The sequence below is a fragment of the Peromyscus californicus genome, unplaced genomic scaffold, assembly GCF_007827085.1.
Source record: "Peromyscus californicus insignis strain IS unplaced genomic scaffold, ASM782708v3 Scaffold_3__1_contigs__length_106647218, whole genome shotgun sequence".
Lineage (NCBI taxonomy): Eukaryota > Metazoa > Chordata > Mammalia > Rodentia > Cricetidae > Peromyscus > Peromyscus californicus.
Window position 1 is genome coordinate 90,689,763 of NW_026294551.1, and position 24,938 is coordinate 90,714,700.

At 43.4% G+C, this 24,938-nt stretch overlaps 2 protein-coding genes across 4 annotated transcripts in view; both read right to left on the reverse strand.

Annotated features, from left to right (window-relative positions):
• Positions 1-1,119: 1,119 nt before the first annotated feature.
• On the reverse strand, positions 1,120-12,707 carry Bnip1 (BCL2 interacting protein 1). Its single transcript, XM_052758929.1, has 6 exons — positions 12,598-12,707; positions 10,736-10,828; positions 7,671-7,762; positions 4,267-4,368; positions 2,858-2,976; positions 1,120-1,727 (listed from the first exon to the last, which is right to left on the reverse strand). Exons 1-6 carry the CDS (start codon positions 12,679-12,681, stop codon positions 1,531-1,533), a joined length of 687 nt encoding a protein of 228 aa, XP_052614889.1. The 5' UTR covers positions 12,682-12,707; the 3' UTR covers positions 1,120-1,530.
• Positions 12,695-24,938, reverse strand: part of Crebrf (CREB3 regulatory factor) — a 90,717-nt gene continuing 78,473 nt past the window's right edge. For 2 of the 3 annotated variants that reach the window (XM_052758926.1, XM_052758927.1), the window contains exon 9: positions 12,695-12,873. In XM_052758926.1, coding sequence (XP_052614886.1) covers positions 12,695-12,873 — 179 coding nt within the window. Of the gene's footprint in view, positions 12,874-16,996; positions 22,355-24,938 lie in introns of those variants that run through there. The other variant, XM_052758928.1, reaches the window with a different exon arrangement.

A 24,938-nucleotide genomic window follows, 5' to 3' on the forward strand; every position in this document is an offset into this window, starting at 1 on the left:
TGCTGCTGCTGCTGAAGGACCCCTCAGGGTTCAGAGTTCCCAGAATTTGTGAAGCTGGGTGAAGGCTCATAACAAGGGAGCTATGCCCGCTACTTCACCTTTCCCTTTCATTCAAACTGGCCCTGTGTGGACTACCACTTCCACTGTGCGGCTGGGGACACTGACACAGAAACATAAGGCAATCTGCTTGGGGCTGTGTGGTTTGCATGTTCTGAGAACCAGTTCCAGGCCTGTGCCCTCCACTTGCTCTCTGCCTCTCAGGCAGGAAAAAGAACAAGACCAGTCAAGCTGACAGCATGGGGCAGGGGCACCTCCGGGGCTGGTCTAGCTGGGAGCCTGCACCTGGCATGGACAGAGTTGGGTGTCAGCAGTACTGGCTTCTCCCTCTGTCACATTTAATCTCGACCTCCGAGAGAAAGGAGCCAGCAAGCTCCTCAGTCACCATAATGCCCCAGGTCCTGCCAGGCTGGTGAGAGAAAGACCATCTGAGCAGTTTCAGATGCTGGTATAGTCCCTCATGCTGACATCTCCCTTGTGGTGGTGTTGGAGGGAGCATGTCAGCTTTACAAGTGAGTGTGTAATGTCTGGCAATGTCTAGGAACCAGCCTGGGGCAGCTGTTCCACGCTTCTTTAATTTTTGTCCTGTATTTATTTGTGTGTATGCGGGGGCATACATATGCCACAGCTGCCTAACTTTCTGGAGCTGGTATTCTCCTTCCACCTGTGGGGCCTGTGGACAGACGCGGGTCATCAGACTTAGTGGGAAGTGCCTCTACCAGCTAAGCTATCTCACTTGCCCTCGATAAATTAAAAACATGAATGTGTATGAGTGTTTGCTTGTATGTTTATAAGTGCACTATGTGCCTGCCTGGGGGCCTAGAGAGAGCATCAGATCCCCTGGAATTGGAGTTAGAGGCGGCTGTGAGCACCAAGTGGGTACTGGAAACTGAACTGGTCTTCTAAAAGAGCAGCAAGTATCATAACCACCGAGCCCTCTTTCTGACCTCAGTAATTCCTTGTTGAATGAATAGTCTAAGCTCATGTCCTAGGAATCGGGACACAATGAAGCACAGATGTACGTTCTCAGAGAGATGTCTTGTAAAATCAAACATTTCTCACTCCATTAAATAAGTGAGGTTTATTCGGGGAACAGTCATGAGCTGTCATCACCTTCCCCACTCTCCCCCACCCCCAAGGCTCTTCTCTCCACCAGATCTAGCATTTACGCCTCAGGACCTGAGGGAGGTACATCAAACCCCGGAGTTGAAATGCTCCCTGTGGCAGCCACAGTGCTTGGCAGCTGAGTGGATGTGGACTGCATCTGTCCCGAAGGCTTCCTTGTCCTCTACTCCACTTGCCCTTCCCAAGCAGCTTCTTGAAGGAAACTGGGCTGCTGTGTTCCCCTCCTTTGGGTGCCCTGAGCAACTGGAGAGAACCCCAGGGAGGAGCAGCCCAGTTTGGCGGCCCGGCCAGTCTTGAGAGCCTCGTCCTGAATCGGGAGTGCAAAGGGCCATAGCGGACAGCTCTTGCTCACAAAAATGGAAAGAGGCGCTTCTTCACAATATAGAGGACTGTAGCAAGGAACAGGGCCAGGGCAAGGAAGATGAGAAGTTTGTCCGTCAGTTCACGGCGGTTGTATTTTGTGATGAGCTTCCGGCCCAGCTGGATGGTCCCCGACATGGACTTAAACTCTTCATTTGCATCCAGGAGAGTTCGTGAAGAGCTGACTGCAACAGACGGGGAAGGAGACTGATTCAGACTGTGCCACCTGAACAAGGAAGAGCTCAATATGCTGTCTGTCTGTCTGTCTGAGTGCCTGAGCCAGGAGGGTAAGATTTCTTTTTATTATTGTTAGTTATGTGCATATCTGTGTGGGTATAGGCGCATGACAGTTGATTGCTGCCTGATGTGGGTGCTGGGTACCTCTTGGGTCCTTTTCAGGAGCAGTATTTGAGTTTAACCACTGAGCCATCTTTCCAGCCCACTTATCATCAGCTTTTAGATATGTTGAGCTATCTTCATGGATGATGTCTGGACTAGAGGACAAATAAGGGTAGAAATGAAACAAGGTAGCTGTGACACCCATGAAAGCAAGGTGGTAGATTCAAGAATTTACCAAACCTTGCTGTCTACTTTGGTTGACCTGTGAAATCTTTTTTTTTTTTTTTTTTTTTTTTGGTTTTTCAAGACAGGGTTTCTCTGTGTAGCTTTGCGCCTTCCCTGGAGCTCACTTGGTAGCCCAGGCTAGCCTCAAACTCACAGAGATCCGCCTGCCTCTGCCTCCCGAGTGCTGGGATTAAAGGCATGTGCCACCATCGCCCGGTGACCTGTGAAATCTTAAGAGCAAACTCCTTTCCTGTTTCCTACAACTGAGGGGCGGGCCCCAGAGGGACACATTCTCTACAAAGGAGCCATGGTGGGAAGGCACTTAGCAAGAACGTGGTGGTCTCAAACAGCCTCCTCTGTGGCCTCTGGCTGGTACATTTAAAAGGAACTCACAGTAATCATCTTGCAGTGGTCCTGATTCCCAAACCTGCCTGGCAATACTAAGCCCACGAGCCCATGCTAAAAACCAGGCTCCCGGACCCCTTGCGAGCACTGCTGACAGACACCATCTCCAGAGAGGCCGGCCATTTCTGCTTTTCACACGAGCCTAGCAATGCTTCCTCTGGGAGGCACTGAGGACATACACTGTGACTAGCACAGCTGCGCAGCTGAAGGAGAGGAAGAGCAGCATGCCCCTCCCTGGGAAAGACCAACTGTCTCATCTGTCCTAAGGCACACTTCAGGTGAGGAGAGCTGGAGGGATGCGCAGAGGTGCCAGGGTATGCACTCTGGAGCAGCTTCTACTTCTTACCTAGAGTCTGCATAGCCTCTTCGCTCTGCTGCACCTGCTGTGACATCATCCTGCTGATCCCCATGAGGCTCTCTGTGATGGTGCTGGATGTCTGCGCCAAACTCTCTTTGGTAGTTTTCCTGAAAGTCCAGAGGAAGGAGCAGAAGCAACAAAAACCTAGCTTGCTACAAAAGCACCATTTTTAACCCATGACATTAGTGCTTTTTCTGTTTGTGCTTTGATACAGGGTGTCAAACTGTAGCTCAGCCTGGTCCAGAGAGTAGAATGTCTTCACCTCAGCCCACCTCCCACCTGTGAGTGCTAGGATTATAGGTAAGTACTACATAGCCAGCTAGTATACATTTCTTTCTTCCTTTTTGGTTTTTCAAGATAGGGTCTTACTGTGTAGCCCTGGCTGTCCTGGAACTGGCTCTGTATACCAGGATGGACTTGACTCACAAGGATCCACCTGCCTCTGCCTCCCGAAAGCTGGGATTAAAGGCGTGGACCACCACTGCCCGGCTTGCACATTTCTAAAACATCAGTCAGTGTGGCTAAGGATATATGTTAAATCTACATTCTCTAGCCCTGCTGGAAGGAAGGGAAACCATGCTCCATGCTGCTGTCTGTAAACCAGTTTGAACTAAGTATGAAAAGACTAAGAAATGTTCATTCACTCCCAGAGAACTTGTTCAAAGAAACCGGATACAAACCTGCCTTGATGCCTCATATGATACTGAAAAGGTGGAAATGCAAACACATCAACAGGACTGGCTAATAACACAGATACTATGCATGTGCAGTTAAAAGAAGAGGCTTAAAATTGTCAGGGAGAGGGCTGGAGAGACGGCTCAGAGGTTAAGAGCACTGGCTGCTCTTCCAGAGGTCCTGAGTTCAATTCCCAGCACCCACATGGTGGCTCACAACCATCTGTAATGAGATCTGATGCCCTCTTCTGGCATGCAGGCAGAACACTGTGTACATAATAAATAAATCTTTAAAAAATATGGTCAGGGAGGACTTGGAGTTAGCTCAGTGGTAGAGCATCTGCCCTTCATGCATGAGGCCCTAGGTTCAACCCCCATTACAGCAACAAACAAACTCCCAAAACCCAAAACCAATTTTAGTCAAATTTAGTCAGGGCTTGGGGACTCAGTTGGTAAAGTGCTTGCCTAGTATGCACAAAGCCCTTGGGTGGGTCTTCAGAACAGCATAAACTGGGTATGGAGGTGCACGCCTGTGAAATCCGAAGTTCAAGGCTATCCTCAGCTACACAGCAAGTTTGAGAGCAGACTGGGATGTATGAGACCCAGTCTCAAAAAAGAAAAAAAAAAATACTTCTGCAATAAAATGTTATGAAAACAAAAGGCCACCTCACATGGTGCTTAGATGTTATGTTACCAGAGCCCGCAGGGACAAAGGGAAGATACCTTTGCCTTAAGGGGTCTCCTCCCTGCAGAAGTTCTGCTTTCTCCAGGTTGTCGATGGCAATTTTGCAGGTAAGATTGGCTTTCCGCCATGAGGTCTGGTTGCTGGAAGAAGAAGGGTCACACATGAGGTCCTGGTGGCTCCATTAGGCTGCTGGGCCTAACCAGTCGCCCTCCCTAGTGTGACTCAGAGTTCAACCTTACCTCCCTCCACTTCCTCTTCTTGGTATGCCTGGTAACTACTTTAGCATAGGTCTTGACATTTCCTCTGAATCTCTGGAGGATGTTTCCAGAATATTCTGTCACTATCCCTCTCCTGCTAGGCAGCTGGGAGACTAGGGACATGGCACTCTACTAGACACAGACCCACAACGGCTTTAGTTCCTGACAAGTGTCTGGGTGCTGTCCTTGAGAACCATGACCTAGCTAGCATTCCTCCTCTATCCCTAGTACTGGAACCACCATTTATCCCATAGTGCTGTTAGAAGGGTTAAAATCCCAAGAACCAACATTCCCCCATGGCTTGCTCTTTTCTGTCTATTTCAACCAGTCTTAGGCACTACAAATGTCACAGGGCACCGTGACTGGCCTGATTTACTCACATTCTTCACCTACTTCTCTACAAGCAATAGCTCAAATGTAAGCAGCACTTGAGATTAGCAATCCATTCTTCACTGACAAACAGAAAAGGCCAACCATATCCCTTTGACAATCAAACCCATGCTCTAGAACTCTCACATGCTAGCTCAAATCAACTGTGCTAAGGCCTGGATGGAGTACTTAACTAATAGGGTGGCTTTCTTTAAATTAAAAAAAAAAATGTATGGGTGTATGATTGGGGTAGGGGGTGCATGCCATAGTACATGTGTGGAGGTCAGAGGACAATTTTGTGGAGTTAACTTTCTCCTTTTTTTAAAGATAGGGTTTCTCTGTATAGCCATGGCTGTCCTGGAACCCACTTTGTAGACCAGTGTGGCCTTGAACTCACAGAGCTCCTCCTGCCTCTGCCTTCCTAGTGCTGGGACTAAAGGCAGTTTTGAGATAGGCTCTCAGATGCCTGCACAGCACCTACCAGCCCATTCCACACCTGCCATTTCAAACAATCAATTACATCTTCAAACTGTTCACAACGGTGTTCTGCAAGGCCCAGGGGTGCAGAGCTGAGTGCCTGTCTTCAAGGAGCTCACTTTTATTAGGGAGGAAATATTACACAGTATGACAAACCTGATAACCCGATAACCATAACTACTGCTTCAAAGGTCATTCCCTGCTTTCTTTCCTCAAGCCTTCAATGCCACAGGAACAGCCGTGCTTTGTTTTACACCCACACTAAGCTGACCGTGTTTGGTGCAACTTACTCCACTGCACACACACAGTCCCAGTGAGTTCATGCTCACAATCTGAGAACACTTGGTGGCTTAGAGAGCCATCACCAATGCGCCAGGCACACTTGCACCATCCACGCCCATGTCTTTGTCAGTCTCTCTTAACAGCTGGGTGGTAGTCACCAGCTGCTGTTAATGAGCCTGCTACTGCAGAGTAACGCATCTCAGAAAGGAAACCACAAGCAAACAGCTGTGACAAAGGAAAACCTATGGGAATTCTGATGCAGCAGAGACTACTGAGACGGCCTCGAACACAATGGGGCTGGAAAGGTGTGTCTGCAATAACAAGACAGGACTTTTGGGTTATAGTACAAAAGTCCGACCTGAAGGGAGAAACAATGATTCATGTTGCCAGACATTGTTAAAAAAGTTATATTCCCTGATTTAGAGACTAAGAAATGTCACATACTGCTTTATAATCAAAAATTAGCATACAGCTGCAATGTCACCAAAATCTCAATTCTAACATAAACTTATTTACATTTTAGTGCATCATTGAGATAACACCACACTGAAAATTAAATTTTCGTCCATCTTGAGTAGGCTCAATTCCTGTGAGCTTTCCTCATACCAATAAATAAATAAAATTTACCCTGTACTACAAAAATACCCTGTATTATAACAGTGTTTTTAAAAGTTTACTTTTTATTATTTGAAGTGTGTGTGTGTGTGTGTGTGTGTGTGTGTATGCGCGCACACGTGTGCACATAACTGCCTATGAAGGTGAGGGGCATCAGATCCCACTGGAGTTAAGAGTTACAGGCAGTTGTAAGCCACCTGACGTGGGTGCTAGGAACTGAACTCTGGTCCTCTAGAAGAGCAGTACACATTTGAAACTGCTGAGCCATCTCTCTAGCCCCCAAAAGTAATTACATTTTTGCTTTCAAATATATAAAAAGTGGGTGTAGGGGTGTAGCTGCATTGGTGCTGTGCTTGTCTAGCATGCACAAAAACCTGGTTTTGATTCTAAGCACCACATAAACATATGGTGGCACATGCCTGTAACCCCAGCACCTGGGAAGTAGAAACAGTAAGATCAGAATCCAAGGTTATTCTCAGCTACATGTTGAGTTTGAGGCCAACTTGGAATACAAGAGACCCTGTCTCAAAAATAAACAACAGGGGCTGGAGAGATGGCTCAGTGGTTAAGGGCACTGGCTGCTCTTCCAAAGGTCCTGAGTTCAATTCCCAGCAACCACATGGCGGCTCACAGCCATCTGTAATGAGATCTGGCGCCCTCTTCTGGCCTGCAGGGATACATACAGACAGAACACTGTATACATAATAAATAAATAAATAAAATAAATAAATAAATAAACAACAGAACCAGGGCCGGGGTTAGGGATTTAGCTCAGTGGTAGAGTGCTTGCCTAGCAAGCACAAGGCCCTGGGTTCGGTCCTCAGCTCCGGAAAATTAAAAAAAAAAAAAAAAAGAACCAGGGCCATCGGGATGGCTCAGATGGTAGAGGTGCTTGTCTGCAGGCCTGAGAAGCAGAGTTCCAACCCCTGGTCTCATTAAACATCAAGAAAGAGCCGGGCGGTGGTGGCGCATGCCTTTAATCCCAACACTCGGGAGGCAGAGCAAGGCGGATCTCTGTGAGTTCGAGGCCAGCCTGGTCTACATGAGTGAGATCCAGGACAGGCACCAAAACTACACAGAGAAACCCTGTCTCGAAAAAAAAAAAGATTAAAATATCAAGAAAGAACCGACTCTACACACAGCTTCCACACCTACAAAATTTTAAAATACTTGAGTATATACAGTACAGTATAAGGTTAACTCTGCAAACATATAAACACCATGAGCACTGTAAACACACACAGCTCCAAATGTCCATGCAGACTCTACTTATCTCCTTTCCCTCCTACATTTGAAACTTACTGATCTAAAGAACTTTCAACCTGTGTGTGTTAATGACACCACTACATTACCTTTAAGCCAGGCTTATTAGAGAAATACATGTACAAGCCTCCTGGCCAGCAAGTGACCCAGCAGAGAGGGCTGTAGGTTACCCTGCCTACCTGAGCATCTGCTTTTTGTGATTCTCCACTTCCTGAAGTAGAAGCTGCTTCTCCGACTCCTTGTCTTGCTCCCTTGCTGATTGCTCAAGCTCCTGGAGGGGAGACAGAGTGCTTCTGTTTCTAGCAGGGACACACAAAGACAACTGAAGCATCCTTTACAACAGACACTTGGGAGGGAGCAAGTCCAAAACAATCAAATACCCTTTTAAAACATACAGGCAAGTGTGCAAGAAAGAGAAGGAAATATGAGCAGCGCAAAGGTGAGCGGGCAACGGTGCTGGAGTGGTCAGCTCTAGCATGGCTGCCCTGGCTGGAGCAGGCGTTACCACTCCTACAGCCTTGAGACTGCCTAAAATAAAAAACATAAACCGCAAAACACAGGAGCCACTGATCCCAATGCAAAACCAGAAGGATACCACACTATTACGTGTTTCCAAAATTGCCCACTTCTGTACCTATTCCAACAGAGCTTTGAGGGTTTGTGAACATAACACTGAAGCCTAAGGCCACCTGAGGCTGACCCTGAACTGAAGGCATCACAAACCCAGGACCCGCAGACACTTCCAGCAGCAGTAAGACAGTCTGGAGATGTCCACTCACCAGCAGAGCACAAGCATGGACACTTGTCTGGTTTATTTTGTTTTGGTTTTGAGGGGGATGGCTGGGGGTGAGTGATGGACTTTGGGTAGAGGGATGATTTATCTTTCCTGAGCGGTTTGAAAACAGAGCAGAAGAGAAATGAACATAAACAGTGTCCCCAGACTTGTGATAATCCTTGGAGACTGAGAGATGTGCTCTGGTCCAGGCTGCAGAGGCTCCAGGAGAGACATGCAGAAGAAGATGAGCGCACATGATTCAGAATAACCAAATGCCAAGGCAAGAGTTTACCATGAGCAAAGGACAGCAGACGTGACCAACAGTATCAGACCTAAGATAATGGAACTGTCATACACACGCTGTAAAGATGCCACACCACCTCATGCCTCAAGTCCTATTTTTAGTTTACAAATCACAAGTTCTACTTTCAAGCAAGCCATAGGGCTAAAACATCAACGTATTAGTTTATCCAGATAACAATCTACTCATTCCTACATAAATTTGCATATGCTGGTTTGGAACAAATATGTGTCATTTCAATAGCTCAGTATCCAAGTTTATGTCCCTCAAAATTGCTAAAGAAGAAAAAAGAATAACTGACCATGAATTGAAAAATATATATATAACTGAGCATGGTGATGCACACCTCTAATCCCAGCACTTGAGGCAGAGGCAGTTGGATCTCTGTGAGTTCGCGGCCAGCCTGGTCTACATAGTAACTTTCAGGATAGCCAAAGCTTCATAGTGAGACCCTGTCTCAAGAAAAAAAAGGGGGGGGGGCAGTGCAAATATCACCAGTTATAAGAACGAAATTTTTTGTTTGGAATTCCCATTCCCTACAGTGCAGTGACTGCACAAAGAGCCTTGTGTTCTATTTTTTGCTACACTGATCTCAGAGGAAGAATGGGTGAATAGGAAGAAGGGAGATAGAGAGAAGGTGAAATGTACAGTTTCCTTAGAAGAGGCTGCTTGGGAGTTGTCACAGAGAACCTGACATCTCTGGAGAAATGAAAGGTGTACTGTTACTCTCCAATCCAGCTGAGGAGACACAAACGCAAAGACAGACATTTCCACACGGCCAAGCCCAGCACCAACTATGTAGGAAATAGCATATTCAGAAGCTGCAGGCCAATTCTCTTCTACTCACACACAACTGCGTTGAAATACACAAGAGACGTTCACTGAAGTGCTTTCTATGTTTTCAGGTGTACAGAGAGTGTGCAAATGCTGAGGAAATGCAGATGGGGGCTAGGACAGGGCTAGTCATGCACTGGCCTATCACCTTGCTAGATGCCAGCAACACGTCTATGCTTAAGGAGAGGTTGTAAGCAGGGGTAAGAGCATAGCAAATATGTAAATGTATTGGCGAGGATATTTACCTAAAATTAGAAAAGGTATACATGCAGGTACTTATGCAATAGTGGTAGTTCGGAGTTGGAAAGCTGAAGAAAGGCATTTTAAGAAAACAAATTAGCTCTAAGAATCAAAACGGGAAGTGGCCCAAATGAATGCCTGTTGATTGAGAAATGGCTAGAAAAAAATTACAGCTAGATAAGAAGGCTGGGAGGCTGCTCAGGTGCAGGTCCTCCAGACACAGTTAGGCTTAGAGACTCAGTGCTGTGGCACGTCCACTCCTAGAAGGGACTCCGAGAAGACGTGTAACTAACAAATCAGAAAGAGTGGCACAGAGAACAAATAAAGGCCATCACCAAGACACACAACCGAGACGAACAGCTGTGGACACACACACATACACACAAATATAACACATAGGAAGCCATAGTTTTCCAAAGTTCAGATGGAGGAAGCAGTGCTGGAGAGGGCAATCACCTAGGCACAGCAGCAGTGCTGACATTCTAAAGTCAGCTCCAAAGGCAGAAATCACCTCATCTGAAAGTGCTTTAGGAAGGGAACACCAAGAAGTGCTCTGGAAGCTGTCTGACCTGTTAAACTTTCCACCAGCTTGACAGAAGAGACCATCTGTTAAGCAACCCAAGAGTTGAACGACAGTTTTGGGACATTGTCATTTACCACACACAGCAAAACCAGGTGGTTCTAGCCCTACCCAGCGATGGGCAGATTTGTAGCACCCGTCCCTGAGGGCACAGCAGTGGATGGCTCTGCTACTCACACGGTTCCTTCTCACTTTGAGAGAGCACTCACACCATAGTGAGTCAGGTTTGATAATGAGCACATGATGGAAGCTGTGACTCCAGAAACCATAAGGGGGTTACTGCAAAAAAAATCATAGCATGGAAAACACCCAGGACATGTTGGTGACACACTCAGGCAGGGAATGAGTGCATAGGTACCAATCTTTGTTAGTCCAGTCACCCTCGATGTAACAATGTTTACTACTGCCTCCAGGTAAAGAGCCTGGTCAACTCTCAAGCCAAGGCTAGTCTAGGTCTAAGCTCTCATCCCGGCTACCCACCCTTTAGCTAGGAGAGGTTTGGAGCCTCACTTACCTGTATCCTGTGTCGTAACTGTTGAAACTTTTCTTTCACCCTGGTGTTCAGTTCAGTGAGCTCGCTTAAGGGTCCAGAACAATCTCGAATATCCTAGAAGACATTGAAGAGATGAGGGGCCTTTCTCCAGTCAGTGACATGCACAGGGGAAAAGCTGATTTAGCCCACAACTGAGGTTGGCCTAGATCTACCTCGTCCTGCTCACTGCTCTCCTCTGCACAAAAGCAAAAACATCATTATCACTTTCCTCATCCCTCTTAAGAGAAACACCGAATAGAATACATAAAAGCAGGCTGGCCGCGCAGTTCAGTGGTACAGCAAGCACTTGCATAGCATGCTTGAGGCCTTGGGTTTCATCGTCAGCAAAACACACACACACACACACACACACACACACACACACACACACACACACACACAGAGTATGTATTATACGTGTGTAGATAAATAAGTAGCTAGATAAACTCAACATTGACTGAAAAGTCTAACAATGTGCTATCCAGCCACTATGAAAGGCTTAAGCAGCTTACATGTTCAACAAGAACAGGCATCTAAGAGATAGTGTGACTTCAGATCCTTCAACTCTAAAATCCCAATCCCTGGTAACACGTAACAAAATTAACTTAGTCCGATTTTACAAACCATCTATCTGTTGCAACTCATAATGTTTAAAGATACTGAGAATTTGCTTCTGAAAAGAAATTCAGAATCACTAGAGCCAAGATTTAGAGCAGGCTTTAGACTTAGGCTACTATATTGAAATCCTGGTTACATCAACTTACTAGTGCAATCTTGAAAAACCTAAGTTCTCTGTGCCTCCAATTCTTCATCTGACCTACCTCAAAGTCATATTTCTCTGCATAAAATGCTTAGACTAGCTGGAAGACCATAAGAATGCAACATATGGGGTTATGCTTACTTAATAGTAACCACAAGAACTCAAAATTTGCATCAAGTGTCTTCACTTATTCTCTAGCATAAAATCACACTTCCTCGCGGCCTAGGATAAACTACCTATGGTATGGTGTTGGTCTAGTTTATCAGACAGCACTACTCCCCAACCTGTTTTTGACATGGGCTCATGCATCCCAGCAACCACAGACCATTTCTGCAGCACTGGGGATGGAAGCCAGCACCAGCTAGGCAAGCATTCACTAGCAGAGCCCCACCCCCACCCCCTCTTCACTTGCTGTCAGACTGTAGTCCGAATCTCTTGAGCTCTTTGCTAAACTCAGGAGCCATTTCTACATTCACTACTCTTGCCTAGGTTAACCTTCTTCACTACTGTTTCCTACTCACACCTGCTTCCAGACAAGCGCCTCACTTCCCCGTCTGTTAAACCGAGTATGGAAGCTCTAAAATGCTTTTCCCTGGCTGGCTTTCCCCGTCCAGGTCCTAGTATCGGCACTGCCTGCCTTCTGACCCAGGACTTGGCATTCTATTTGATTTCTTCATTCAAAAAATTACAACCACGGTCCAGGTTACATTAGCTTCGTTCAAGGACTCCCGTGCCAGGCGGCCCTGGGTACCCTCCGGGCCCCTGACACAGGGAAGTGGGTGTAGGAGAGCGATAGGGGCGGTGGCAGGGCGGGGCTACCGCCGAGACAGCGGGTGAGCAGGCTAGCCCCGGACCTTGGCTGTATTGCCAGGGGACAGGAGAGGGGTATGGGGATACCCGAGAGGCGGGCGAACTAACAGTATGCACAAGAAAAGCGCCTGTCCCCAGTGATCCCGGGGACCCGACCGAATGGCGCCCAAGGAACCGGCCTGGAGCAGTGCCGCCTGCCTGGGAAGCTGCGCGGAAGTTCTGGGGAACATCAAGGCAGCTAGCTAGAGGCCGGCGGACGCCTAAGAATCTGTACCTGGATAAGCGCCTTCACCTCCAGGTCGAATTTGACAATCTCCTGGTTACAGATCCGAACGTGGACGTCCTGGGGAGCCGCCATGTTGGAGACGCGGCTATGGCGAGCGACGGCGGCCAAACTTGAGCGCGTTCGCGTGGCGCCGGCCTGCCTTCTTTCCGTACTTCTCCGAATGTGGCGCCGGGAGATCCCGTGCAAAGCAAACCAGGTTGCCAGCCCAGACCTGGGTTTTTCCTTGACACGTGGAACACGCACAGCTTCTCTCGTCGGCTCCTACTAAATGGAAAAGTGAAAGTGATTATGAAGAACCATTAGGGTTGGAGGACACAGCTCATTTGTTGATGGGCCTTCCTGGCATACTACGTGGCCTTGGGTTCTGACCCCAGTACTAGAGAAACAACAACAAAAAAAATCCGCTCAACAATGGTCATTTCCATCTTTCAGGTACTAGCTACTCTAGTGACTTTTTCTATAGGAACAAAAAGTACCAATGAGGATGCCACCAAAGTTGCACTTTTTTTCTTTAAAATTTAAAATAAAATTTGTATGGTAAGTATGAATTATGGAGTAAAACCAAAATTTGTCCAGGTGTAGAATTCAATGCAGATCACTAGGACACCTCCATCAATACAACCACGGCTCATATACAGAGCCTACATTGCCTTCCTTACACATTTCTATGCTCTGATGTTGCCCTTTGTGTAAAACTGGATTACAAGTATCTAGCAGGAGTGGTTTTGTGTCATGTGGTTTTGATAGAAACAATGTCAGTGCAAACTTCAAAGAAGGGCAGCACTTTTTAAAATTATTTCTTAGTAAGTCCTCAAGAGCACTGGCCACTATCCCTTCCTTTCTCTCACCCTGAGGGACTCTCCAGGCTCTGGATTAATGTTTTTCTCAAACTGCACACACAGCCCCTTAGGAGGTGTAGTCCAAGCCCATCTCCACACTTGCCTATGTTCCTACAGCACCCTGCCCCACTTCCTAAGAGGTGCTCAACACCTCACTGCAAGTAACAAAGGCCTGGATGGCAGGCGTGTACATCAACTCTGCCAGGGTTCTCAGAAGCTAACATGATCATCAGTAGCATCACTCCTAAGGCTGCCTGGAGGGTTGATAATGTGGTGAACTCAATGCCTGCTAGTTGCTATTCACGTAGTACCAAGCAACACTGAGAGTCCGTATGTGCAGGCATTTCTACTCGGTGCTTCACTTGCATGGTCACATTTGATTAGTTCCGCTACAGAAGTGGGAAGAGGTCAGAACAAATGAAATAGGAGAAGGGTATGTGTATTTTATCTTCGCTTTTCAGAGGCAGGGTCTCATGTAGCCCATGCTGGTTTCCAACTGCCTGTGTAGACAGACAACCTTGAACTCTTGATCCTCTTGACTCAAACTCCCAAGTGCTGGAATTACAGGTGTTCATCACTGAAGCTGTCAGACATGCATTTTAACTTTACACAGCTTTCATAATTCTCTTCTTTCTGGTTGTGGTGGTGTGGGCCTTTATCCTAGCACTCAGGAGACACAGCCTGGTCTACAAGGTGAGTTCCAGGACTAGAGTTTGAGGCTCTGTCTCAAAAAAACAAAATAGAAAAAAAAAAATTCTCTTCATAGTGGTTGTATTAGCTTACACAGCACCAGCAAAATGACAGAAATGCCCATCTCCTTTAGCCCACCAGCATGGTGTACTAACACAGGGAGTCTTACCATCCACTCTGTTTCTCAAAAATGCCTTTATTTTGCATCTCTCATAATGAAAGAGACTGAGAAATGTTTCAAAGCTATCACATTTACTTTGCTCATTTTTCTACTGGGTCATCAATCTATTCCGTATTAGTTTCCAGGAGCCCTTTTTGTTATTAGTATTCTCATTGCAAAATTTGCAGAATTCTGAACTTTGCCTATGGTACTTTTTAACCTCAAAGATGATTTAAAATTTCAGTTTGTCTTTATTTATGACTCCTGGACTTGGGTCTATGTTTAAAAAAAACATCCTTCCACTCCCCAAGGATTTAAGATTGTCCACATTCCCTTCTAGTGCTTATAATTTTTTTTTTAAAAAAAGACCTTTATCTTTACTCATTTTGAAATATACATTGGCTCACAGTGTGAGATGCAGAACCAACTTGACATTTTCTAGGTTACTCAGTGGCTCCAACACTAGACAAGGGCCCAACTTTTTAACCTTGGTTCTGGATGCCACACTGATGTGCTGTTTCTTCATATATTTGAGTCTATTTCTAAACTCATTATTTTAATCTACTTGCCTGTCCATTCATGCACTAAATGGCAGGCTTTATATGGAGTCTTCTGATAGGATTAAATACTTGATTTATCCTCTCCCAACCCCAACATGTTTCAGCTATTTTTTTCTCCCAATTTTAACACACTCTTGGTTTATTTTGTTCAGATGGTATCACATTTTTAATGTGACTCAGCATCAGTTAACTTCCAGCTGGCAGGTCCTGTTCTGAAGCCTGCTGTGTATTCTAATTCACTCAAATTTCTTCTGTGCTCTTCACTGTAATCTCTTTCAGTTTTGTACATTTTCTGTTCTTTATTCCAATCACCATTTTAAGATTAAAAACATTTAAAGAAATAGATTGGCATTCAAATCACTGTAATGTTCTGAGTACAGTTCTCCATTTAGGACACTGGAGAATCCCCCAAAGGCAGTACTGGACAGATTTTCAGCCTTTGGACCCTCACCTACCATCCTTCTTGCTGAAAATCCCTATGCAACCAAGCAGCCTCTGGCAGCCAGAGCAAGCAGCTCCCCATGTCTCTACTTTCCATGATACTTTGTTCCAATAACACAGCACAACTCTGCACCTTGAGCTAGAGGCTGTTCTGAAGGGGCAGGTGCACAGTCTGGTACCCACACACCCTCCCATGATTGTTCCAACCCTATTTTACTTCTTTTATCCATGTCTTTGTTGACTACACTGAATGGGCTTTGGATCTTTTTTACCTTCAGATTCTAAGCATGTTATTTCCCTTCGACGTGGACGTTCTTCTAAATATTGCTCATGATTTGGCCTGGTTCATCTGAGATGAGTAGGAATTGTTCTCAGAGTGCATCAAGCAGACTGGAGTGTGAACTGAACCTCTATTACCATAAGCTGGATGTAGGGCTAGTCCCTTCATCTGAGCACTGTTGGACTCCTCTGTAGAAGGGACAAGGTCACCAGCCTCACTGGGCATGACAGTAGTAGCCAAGTACTCTTAACAGGACAACAACTAGCAAGGCTTATGGGGTGCCACCTCTATACCTAAGGACATCTACTACTTTCTAATTTTCAATCTTTTAGCTGAATTAGGACAGCACTTCCCAATTAATGTTTTTACTTCAAATTCTTCATTGCACTATGGCTGAAGAATTCACCAGTTGATACATCTCATTGATATTGTTGAAGACCCAGCTCCCCTGGCTCCTCAGAGTTCCCAACACTGTATGAGGTAAATCTTCAACAACAATTGGCCTACAGGAAAACACATCTAACTCTGCCCTTTTAAAAAAAAATGGCCTCAGTATCACTCAAATAGCGAAAGGAAAAGTCAAGTCTTATGTGTCTATTGTAGGTCAGAGGTCAACTTCGACTGTCATCCCTTAGGTGCTGTCCTGTTCGACAGATGGGGTCTCTCATTAGTTTAGGCATGCTAGGCTGTGGGCCCCCAGGGATCTATCTCCACCTCCCTGCTGAGGATACAAGTATTTACACTACAACTTACTATTCATCTGACTGCTGGGGATTGAACAAAGGTCCTCACACTTGCCTGGCACTTTAACAAACCTGTACCTCCACGGCCCTCATCCCTTCTTTAACACTGCTACAGGATGTCCTACCTTCAACTTTTCTGCCATCCTGTCACATGCCACTCCCCTTGGTGGACTGATTCTGCAATGATCTCTATCAATCACTCTGTAACCAGCACCTACCCACACATCCTGGCAGAGTAGGTTCTCAACAGATGCTTGCTGCTAAAGAACATCCACTCCTATGCCCCCCTCACCCAGTCAGGTCCCCCTGGTGTAGGCCTTAGGCATACAGCTCCCTTAGCCTGAAGACTGTTTTGATACTTTGTTTTCTTTGGAGAAATCCCTTGTCCAAATTATCAAAGGACAAATTAAGTATAAACTACTGTTTACAAAGAAAGCAAATGTCTCTCTCAAATAAATTTATGATACAGCTAAATTCCACTGAAATCCTAAAAGCCCAGCTTACAGTGTCAATAACCCTTAGCTCTCTGTGCACCAAAGAGGCAGCACAGTTGGCTCCCCTGCTCTGTGCAGCTGGAGACTTCTGAAGGGCAGCTTGTCTTGAGGAACGGATGGCTGCTGTGTTGCAGGCAACAGAAAGGAGAAAAGACAAAATATGAGGCAAACGATTCAAAACCTTTTCTTTTCATATTTTTTATTTTAAATTACAAAGGGTGCTGCATACACTGATGATTCTGTGTCTGACTACAAGTGCTGACAGGTTAGAGGGTGACAGAAAACAAAGCGACTTGTGCATGGCCTTCTCCTGAAAGGAAAACTGCACGACTATTAACCAACGTTGAATCATTTTTAAACAGCTCATGCGTGAACAAGATACAATTCTTTCTAGACAAGAGACAAGACTGAATCCAATAAAGTGTCACAGCTCCAGCTGGGGGTGGGGAATAAACAAAACTACGGAGTATTTATGATCATATCACAGACAGGATCCTAAGCGCAACTATTTGAAGAGGCTGCCAAACCATAGGCACAAACACTTGGTATTCTTGCCCTTCTGTGTTGGCAGCTCCGGAGTCACTGAACCACAAATGCTACGCTATAGGACAGACTCTAGGGCAAGAAGACAATAGCAGGCAATGGAGTACAGTGTCATCAAACATGTGGTGGGAAGGCTGATACAGTACACATACACAGTTTTGTTATTAAGTTCTGGAAAAACAAAGGGCAAAGGGCAAGACACAGAATCAGTCCCACTCCCGGCACCCGGAACTGAGTCAACTTCAGCAGGTGTTTACACTGTCATGGAAGAGGCAAGCCCGGTTCCCACTTGGCACACGGAGACAAACCTGGGTGCTCTTCACTAGCCACTGACTCTTCCATTCCAAAATACTATCTGGAAGTAGCTTTGAGGTTCTGTTACCTTGTTACCACCTCCAAAAGTCTCTTGAAAACAAAATGGCAATTTGGCATAGTGCAGTTCCTAGGTGTCATTTCTATTTCTGTTTACTAAGCACGGGGACTATGCTTCAACACATAATCCCACCTGCCTATGGAAGTGTGGAACTCTCAGTAGTACATTTTCATCACATTCCCCCAACATGCTTATTCCTTAAAACGAAACCACCATCCCTACAGCTGACATTCATTGTTACATCCCACTGTATTTGAAATATTAAAAAAGACAAAAACAAAAACCATGAAGTCATCTTCTCATAATGCCCTTATTAAGATGACAAAGATCACGAAAGAATCCACAAGTATTACGGCACTGTGTGAGACTCATTTGTCACGATCCAGGGAAGAACAAGACTGCAGTTCTGTGCAAAGTTGTGCAAGTGGTCGCAGTTCCATGGGAAATGGTATTCCACAAAAGACTCCACTAGAAACATAGTTGAGACCTTTTCCATTAACACTGAAATTCAATGCATTCTCAAAATTCAAGTTTCAAGATGTGGAGAGATGCTAACATTCTGTCACATAATTAATTAGAAAGTAGATGAACAGAGTTTTAGGAAGACTATATAAAGAAAAGGAACATGAGTTTTTTTAATTCTTGCTGAAGGCAACTTGAATTAATTTCTTAGGAAGTTAACTAAATCTTAGCAGCTACAGTATTATTTAAATGTATGGAATAAAGAAAAGCACATCCATTCTTGACATTTTGGTGAATAAACTAACAGCTTTATTAATGAAGGCAAACATCAGATAATTGTATGAATATTGTATATAAAAGAGAAATTCATACCAATAGCATTGTATTTCAAAAGTACTGTACTTCTGTTTCTTTTAAAGAGACTTGTCATCTGTTTTAAAAAACAAACAAAATGGGTACTCTTCTCCCAAAAAGTTCTGGAAAACAAAATAGTCACTTTCAAGCAGATGAAATGAACACACCTTTCTGTAATGCAGACTCTTGCTAAGAAGCAAATGAAGTCAAGCATCAGAGAGACGCATGACAACTTCACAAAAGCCAGAGAAGGGATGTAGCAAGATTATTCAAAGATCATTCAAAAGTGGTCTCTCATACAAGTATAAAATAACTACAAAGAGCGGGAACTATGGAACCACGCCCATCTGAAATCCTTCATGATGCTTCTGGAATAGTTCTGATTCTCTTACAAGAAGGACAAAGTTAAGGTTTGGGAAGCAGGAGGGAATGAAGATGTTTCATTTAAGTGTACAAGTAAGGCACAAGATCAAGCCACACCCAAATCTCTCATGAAAGACGCGGAAAGGACAAGAACCCACACATGGTACAGCACAGCAGGCAACCACACTGACAGAAAACTCACACACGACCTGAACAGGAGCAGCCCGGCAGCGTGCTCGCATGTGGGCACAGACTAAAGAATCCAGTGTATCTGAAACCAGGAAGCAGAAGGTTCGTTGTTACTTTTTTACTGTAGTAGTACTAGAGTCAGTTTATGGTTGCTTTTGGAACAATGGGTTTATCTGAGGAGAATTCACAATGCCTTCACTTACGGGAAGGTTCTGGACTTCATGAGCTATCTGTATACCATGTATGAACACAGAAAACTTTTAGACAGCTCTCACTCTAATGATTTCCACCCAAAAATACATGCCACGATTTTAAAAAACAGAACATGTACAACTGCTGGGGATTTTACGTACTCATGAGAACTGTCTGTGATACACTAGGTGTAGGTATTTTAACAACAATAGAGGAAGCAGATCATTACTGGCATTAAAAGTACAACCATTTCTAGACGGTTTTAAATGCCACAGAGTCCCCTGGTTAAAATGTAAAGCTGCACAGCTTGCCTATGTCATCTTAAACAGCAAGAGGATTTAACTTGCACTCTACATTTTACTGCCAGGTTTTATTTAGATCAAGTATCGCTGCAGCGTTCTGACCAGCCCAGGTTTAGCAGCAAATGGCAGGAATCATATAAAATGCAATTTTATAACAAAGTGCTTTTCTAAGATATACATACATATATAAATAGGTACAAAATAAAGTGTCAACATTAAAAAGCTCAACTATTTAAAGGCTTTCAACTATTTAACTTAAGTAGTACATATCAAACACTGAAATGCACAGGTATGGAATCTACTAAACAGATTCAAAGTCTTTTGAAATGCAAGACCAAAAAATCAAATTCTGGTTTGCAGACAATAAAAGGGTATCAAAAAACCAGAATTCCTAACAGGGCAGCTATAAAGGGGCAATTTTATAAACTTCAGCAACTGAATCGCTACTATGAAGCGATGTTCACTTGACTGCAAAACTGCCATATTCTGGAACACTTTCAATTTACCAAATATACACTGTCAAGACTTCATATACTTCCATTTGTGAACCTATGCTTTGTTTCTTCCATCTAAAAAGTAAAAACCTGAAATCTACTAAGCATGAGATATGAGCTCATTGTCTGTTAGGGTGAGTGCACTAACAGGTACATTTCCACCAAACATATGGGAGCCTTGTCACAGTTCAGCTAACATGTCAAGACAATTCTTGGATTCTTATGCTTCATGATGTCAAAGAGGCAAGTAAGACACATTTTTGGATTGTTACTGTGTTCTAGAATTGAACCTTCATGTGCTATAGCTTACAAATGGGGAGAGGAAGAGAAAGGAAAAGAAACTACTGTGAGGACCGAGGACAACTACTTTAGTTCTATCAATGGGTAATGGAGAAACAGCAACTATGTCTGCAATTTCAGGTTTTTCTTCTAGATATGCTTGCTTTTACTTTTTAAGCCACCAGTTTTCATAGTTCCAAACAAGATTTGAGATAAAACCATCAAGAAAGACAGATGGCAGGACCTGTGGGAGGTTATAGCGCTGCCTTGACATAGGAGTTTCTCACCAAGAGGTAAAGCTTGAGCACAGTTAAAAACTGACTAATACAGCCGCTTATGTGAGCAAAGAAGAGCACCTAAAACTAAACGTGTTCATGTTTCTCAAGTCTAGAAACTACAGAAGATAAGTCACATGTAAGTCTGAAGAAAATACCTGTACAAAAATATAAAAATTTATAAATTTGTTTTAAGCTTGTGTTGATCTTTGAAAATATTACATGCACAATAATACATCAATTGGAAAAGTGGCAACTAAAGTATTAGATATTTTTAGCTTTTTTCTTTTTATATATATATACATAATACAATAAAAATAATCTGTATTTTGGTTGTTTGGTGGAAGTATACTACAATAAGCTAAATAAACTTTAATTTTCAAAGTCAAAAACTATTTTATCAATAGTTTACTAATATGAAATATATTAAAATTTCCTACAATAAGTGCAGAAATAAAAGACACCTAAATGGCCACCAACTTATCTACCATGGAAGCAAACTAGAGGAACAGCAAAATAATATTTGTATGTACGGATGCTCCTTCTGTAGATAATTGGACCCAAACAGAAATAAAATTCACAGTTGAGTAAGATCCCTAACCCTGACCTTTTAAATGTTTTCTCTTTTTTTTTTTATACATTCATACAGTATCATGTAAGCTGTGCAAAACTTTACTTAGACTGGCAGTCTGCCATACCAGTTGCATTTGTCTTTGGTAGAAAAAATAAAACAATCGCAATAATGTGCAAGTATTTTCTTCCGGTCAAGTACCGAAATAGGAGTTTTCTAGAGCCATCTTTTTTTGTTTGTTTTTTGTTTTTGTTTTTTATACAATACACAGACTCTGTGGCATATATCTACATTTCAACATAGTCCTATATACATTCAAAAAATCTGAAAAAGAGTTGGAACAAAAAGACATTTAAACCCCATAATTTTCTCATCTATATATCTTGTTTTTCCTCATTAGGGTTTTCATCATACAAAATATTACCAGTTTTAGAGTTTCCCCAAAATACAAGGCACAAAGAATATGCTTTTTTCTTACTTGCACAGACAATTTTTATATATATATGTATTTATATATATCATATTGAGCTCTAAAAATAAACATCTAAACATGGTACACACATGAGTACTAGGTGCGCCATGTACAAGTGAGATTAATGGCTGTGAGAAATTAGAACAAAAAAGCAGTCATTCTAAAAACAATCTAAATGGACTTGGAAAAAATGCTTCCTCGGTATTTCTGTGTGGTTCAGAGCATAAACCCGCCTTAATACTTAGCATTATACTCATATATTCATTCTCCCAAAACGTTTTGCTTTAATAGATGTTTACAATCTGTACCTCACATTTACTTAACATGTGAGCTTCCTTTCCAATGCCAGCAGCAGGGTCACTGGTTTATGCTCTGAAAATGCAATAATCAAGTATTTTGGATCATGCTTCACTTATGCTACAAGTTCTTAAAACAATGTAACCTAATTATAAATGTTTACATAATGCTAATTGACATGCAAAACAGAATGAAAATTTACAACGGATAACGTGACAAAAACAGACATTTCTGACCAGTGGTCCAATGAGGCTGATTACACTTTTGATGCTGGTATCCTTAGTCCTACAAGGCCTCCAGTGGGGTTGCCTTCAGCAGTCTTCCCTAACACTTGGTTAACAAATTCTGAGGTTTGCCCAGCGACTGGGAGACCTGAAGAGAATAAAAGGCACACTTTAAAATACAAATATGGAGAGGGCATAAAGGACAGGGAAGAAGTCTGAAACAATGAGACTGGCCCCAAACAAGGGCTCCACTACTTGCTGCTGAAGCCCAGAAAACCATCCTACATGGCAGACTTTATCTCCTAAGGAGACCCACACCAACAGTCATGAAGCATTGTAAAGTGGTAGATGACACGCAGCAATACCCACAGGAACCCCAGGCCTGCTGGCAGGTACTGTTTCCTGAGCCTATGAGTTTGCCTCCTGTGTCCTTCAACTGTTTGGACCTCACCGTGTTCTGTGGTGGATACACACACAACTACAACTACAAGTATGAAAGATACATCTGATTTCTAAAATGACTGTATATAATTTAAATTCCTTTTTCTTTATTTTAAATAAAAATGAATGAATAAGAAAAGGTAGAATAGTAGAGGGAAAGAAATTAGGAACAGCCCAAGTATGCTGACTTCTCCATCCTATTCATCTTGGATAGCCAGGGAAATATTTAATGTTAATCCTTAAGCAGGTATAAGAATTTTTTTTAAGTATGAAAGAAAATGAAACTACGCATGGTGGCACATGCTGGATATCCCAGAACTCAAGTGGTTAAGGCAGGAAGATCATGTGCTCAAGGCTAGCCTGAGCTACATAGTGAGACCTTGTCTGAGGGTGAAACACACACAAGAAAAATAAAATGGAATGGAAACAGAAATCACTGATTTAATTACTGATTATAAGACATGTAACAAATTATAAAGATATCGATGCCACCTTAACTATTCAGTCAAGGTCCAGATGACCACTAATAGGACAAACTCACACCGTGCTCTTGGCTAATGGAATGGGAGAGTTATGTAAATTCTTGTCAAAAATGTAACTCTAGCCGGGCGGTGGTGGCGCACTCCTTTAATCCCAGCACTCGGGAGGCAGAGCCAGGCGGATCTCTGTGAGTTCGAGGCCAGCCTGGTCTCCAAAGCGAGTTCCAGGAAAGGCGCAAAGCTACAAAGAGAAACCCTGTCTCGAAAAAAAAAAAAAAAAAACTCTATCTTGGGCTCAACCAGTGAATCACTTACTGCACAACCATGAGGACCTGAGTTAGACTGCAACCATGTAAAAAGATGGGCTTGGTGGCATGTGTTTATATATCCCAGAGCTACAGAGGTGGAGATAGGAGGATCCCTGGGGCTTGCTGGTCATCCAGTTTAGCCTAATCCGTGAAACCAGACCATAGTGAGAAAAAAAACAAGGTGGATGACTCCCGAGGAAAGATATCTGAGGTTGACCTCTGGCCTCCACACAGCCCCTACAACATATGCATGTGCACTGTGCATATGTGTGCACCTAAACACACACACACACACACACACACACACACACACACACACACACACAATTTCACTTCACCTTAGATGAAGAAACAAATCCAAATGTTGGGACACTTAAGAGAACCAATTACTTAGAATTTTCATTTAAAAAGAAAAAAGGCTGAGAAATTAATAGAGACAAAAAGAGATATAATTAAATCTAATGAGTCACTCTCAAATAGAGCGCGTGCGCGCGCGCGCGCGCGCGCACACACACGATGTAAAAGGATAACTGAGCAGGCAGAGGCATGCATATAAGCTTGGGTTCCATATTGGAGATCACAGCAGTGCTCATACATTTAGATATACTGCTGGGACTGTGGCTAAGAAGATATACTTGCTGGATGTAGTCCTGTACACATTTAGTTCCGGCACCTATGAGTCAGAGGCCAGTCTGGTCTACATAACAAGTACCAGGACAGCCAGAGCTACATAGAAAGACCTATCTCAAATAAAACAACGACAACAAAAAAAATCCTTGTTTTTTTTAAGAGACGTATGCTGAAATAGGAATAAAGAATCATGATATACTTACAAGTTAACTCCAAATATTCCCCCAAATACACAAAGGAACAGAAATAAAACAAATAGAGTAAAATATCAGCCAATGGTAGAATGAGGTCAATGAAATACAGGCATACACTGTACTATTTCTTGCTACTCTTCCACTGTAGGATTCGAATCCTAAAAGCAAATGAAGATCTAGTAGTACTAACTCCTATTCAAACATAGAGCATTTAAAAGCAAAAACAAAATAGGAGGTGAAACTCAAAACACATTTATGAGAGCCTTTCTCAGATGTATTCAGAATTTACGTACCCACAGGCAAGGAGGAAGACAACATAAAAAGGAAAGGCGACCTGATTAAGAACACGAGTCAACAAAACATACTTGGGAATCTTGACAGAGAACAGAAAACACATTTTTCAGATGCCCACAAAATACCAAACTGTAATAATATATTTTGGTAGTTAAAATCTCAACAAATAATACTAGTAATAAACCAGAAGATCTAGTAAAACCAAAGTACTTCCTATCTCTGAAGGAATTTTATTTTATTCTTTTTTTTTTGAGACAGGGTCTTGTGTAGCACAGGCTGCCCTGAACTCTCAATGTAGCTAAGGATGACCTTGAACTCTGATCATCTTGCCTCCACTTCTGCCTCTATGATGCAGCTTCCAGGAGGTAAACACCATAATGGAGTGG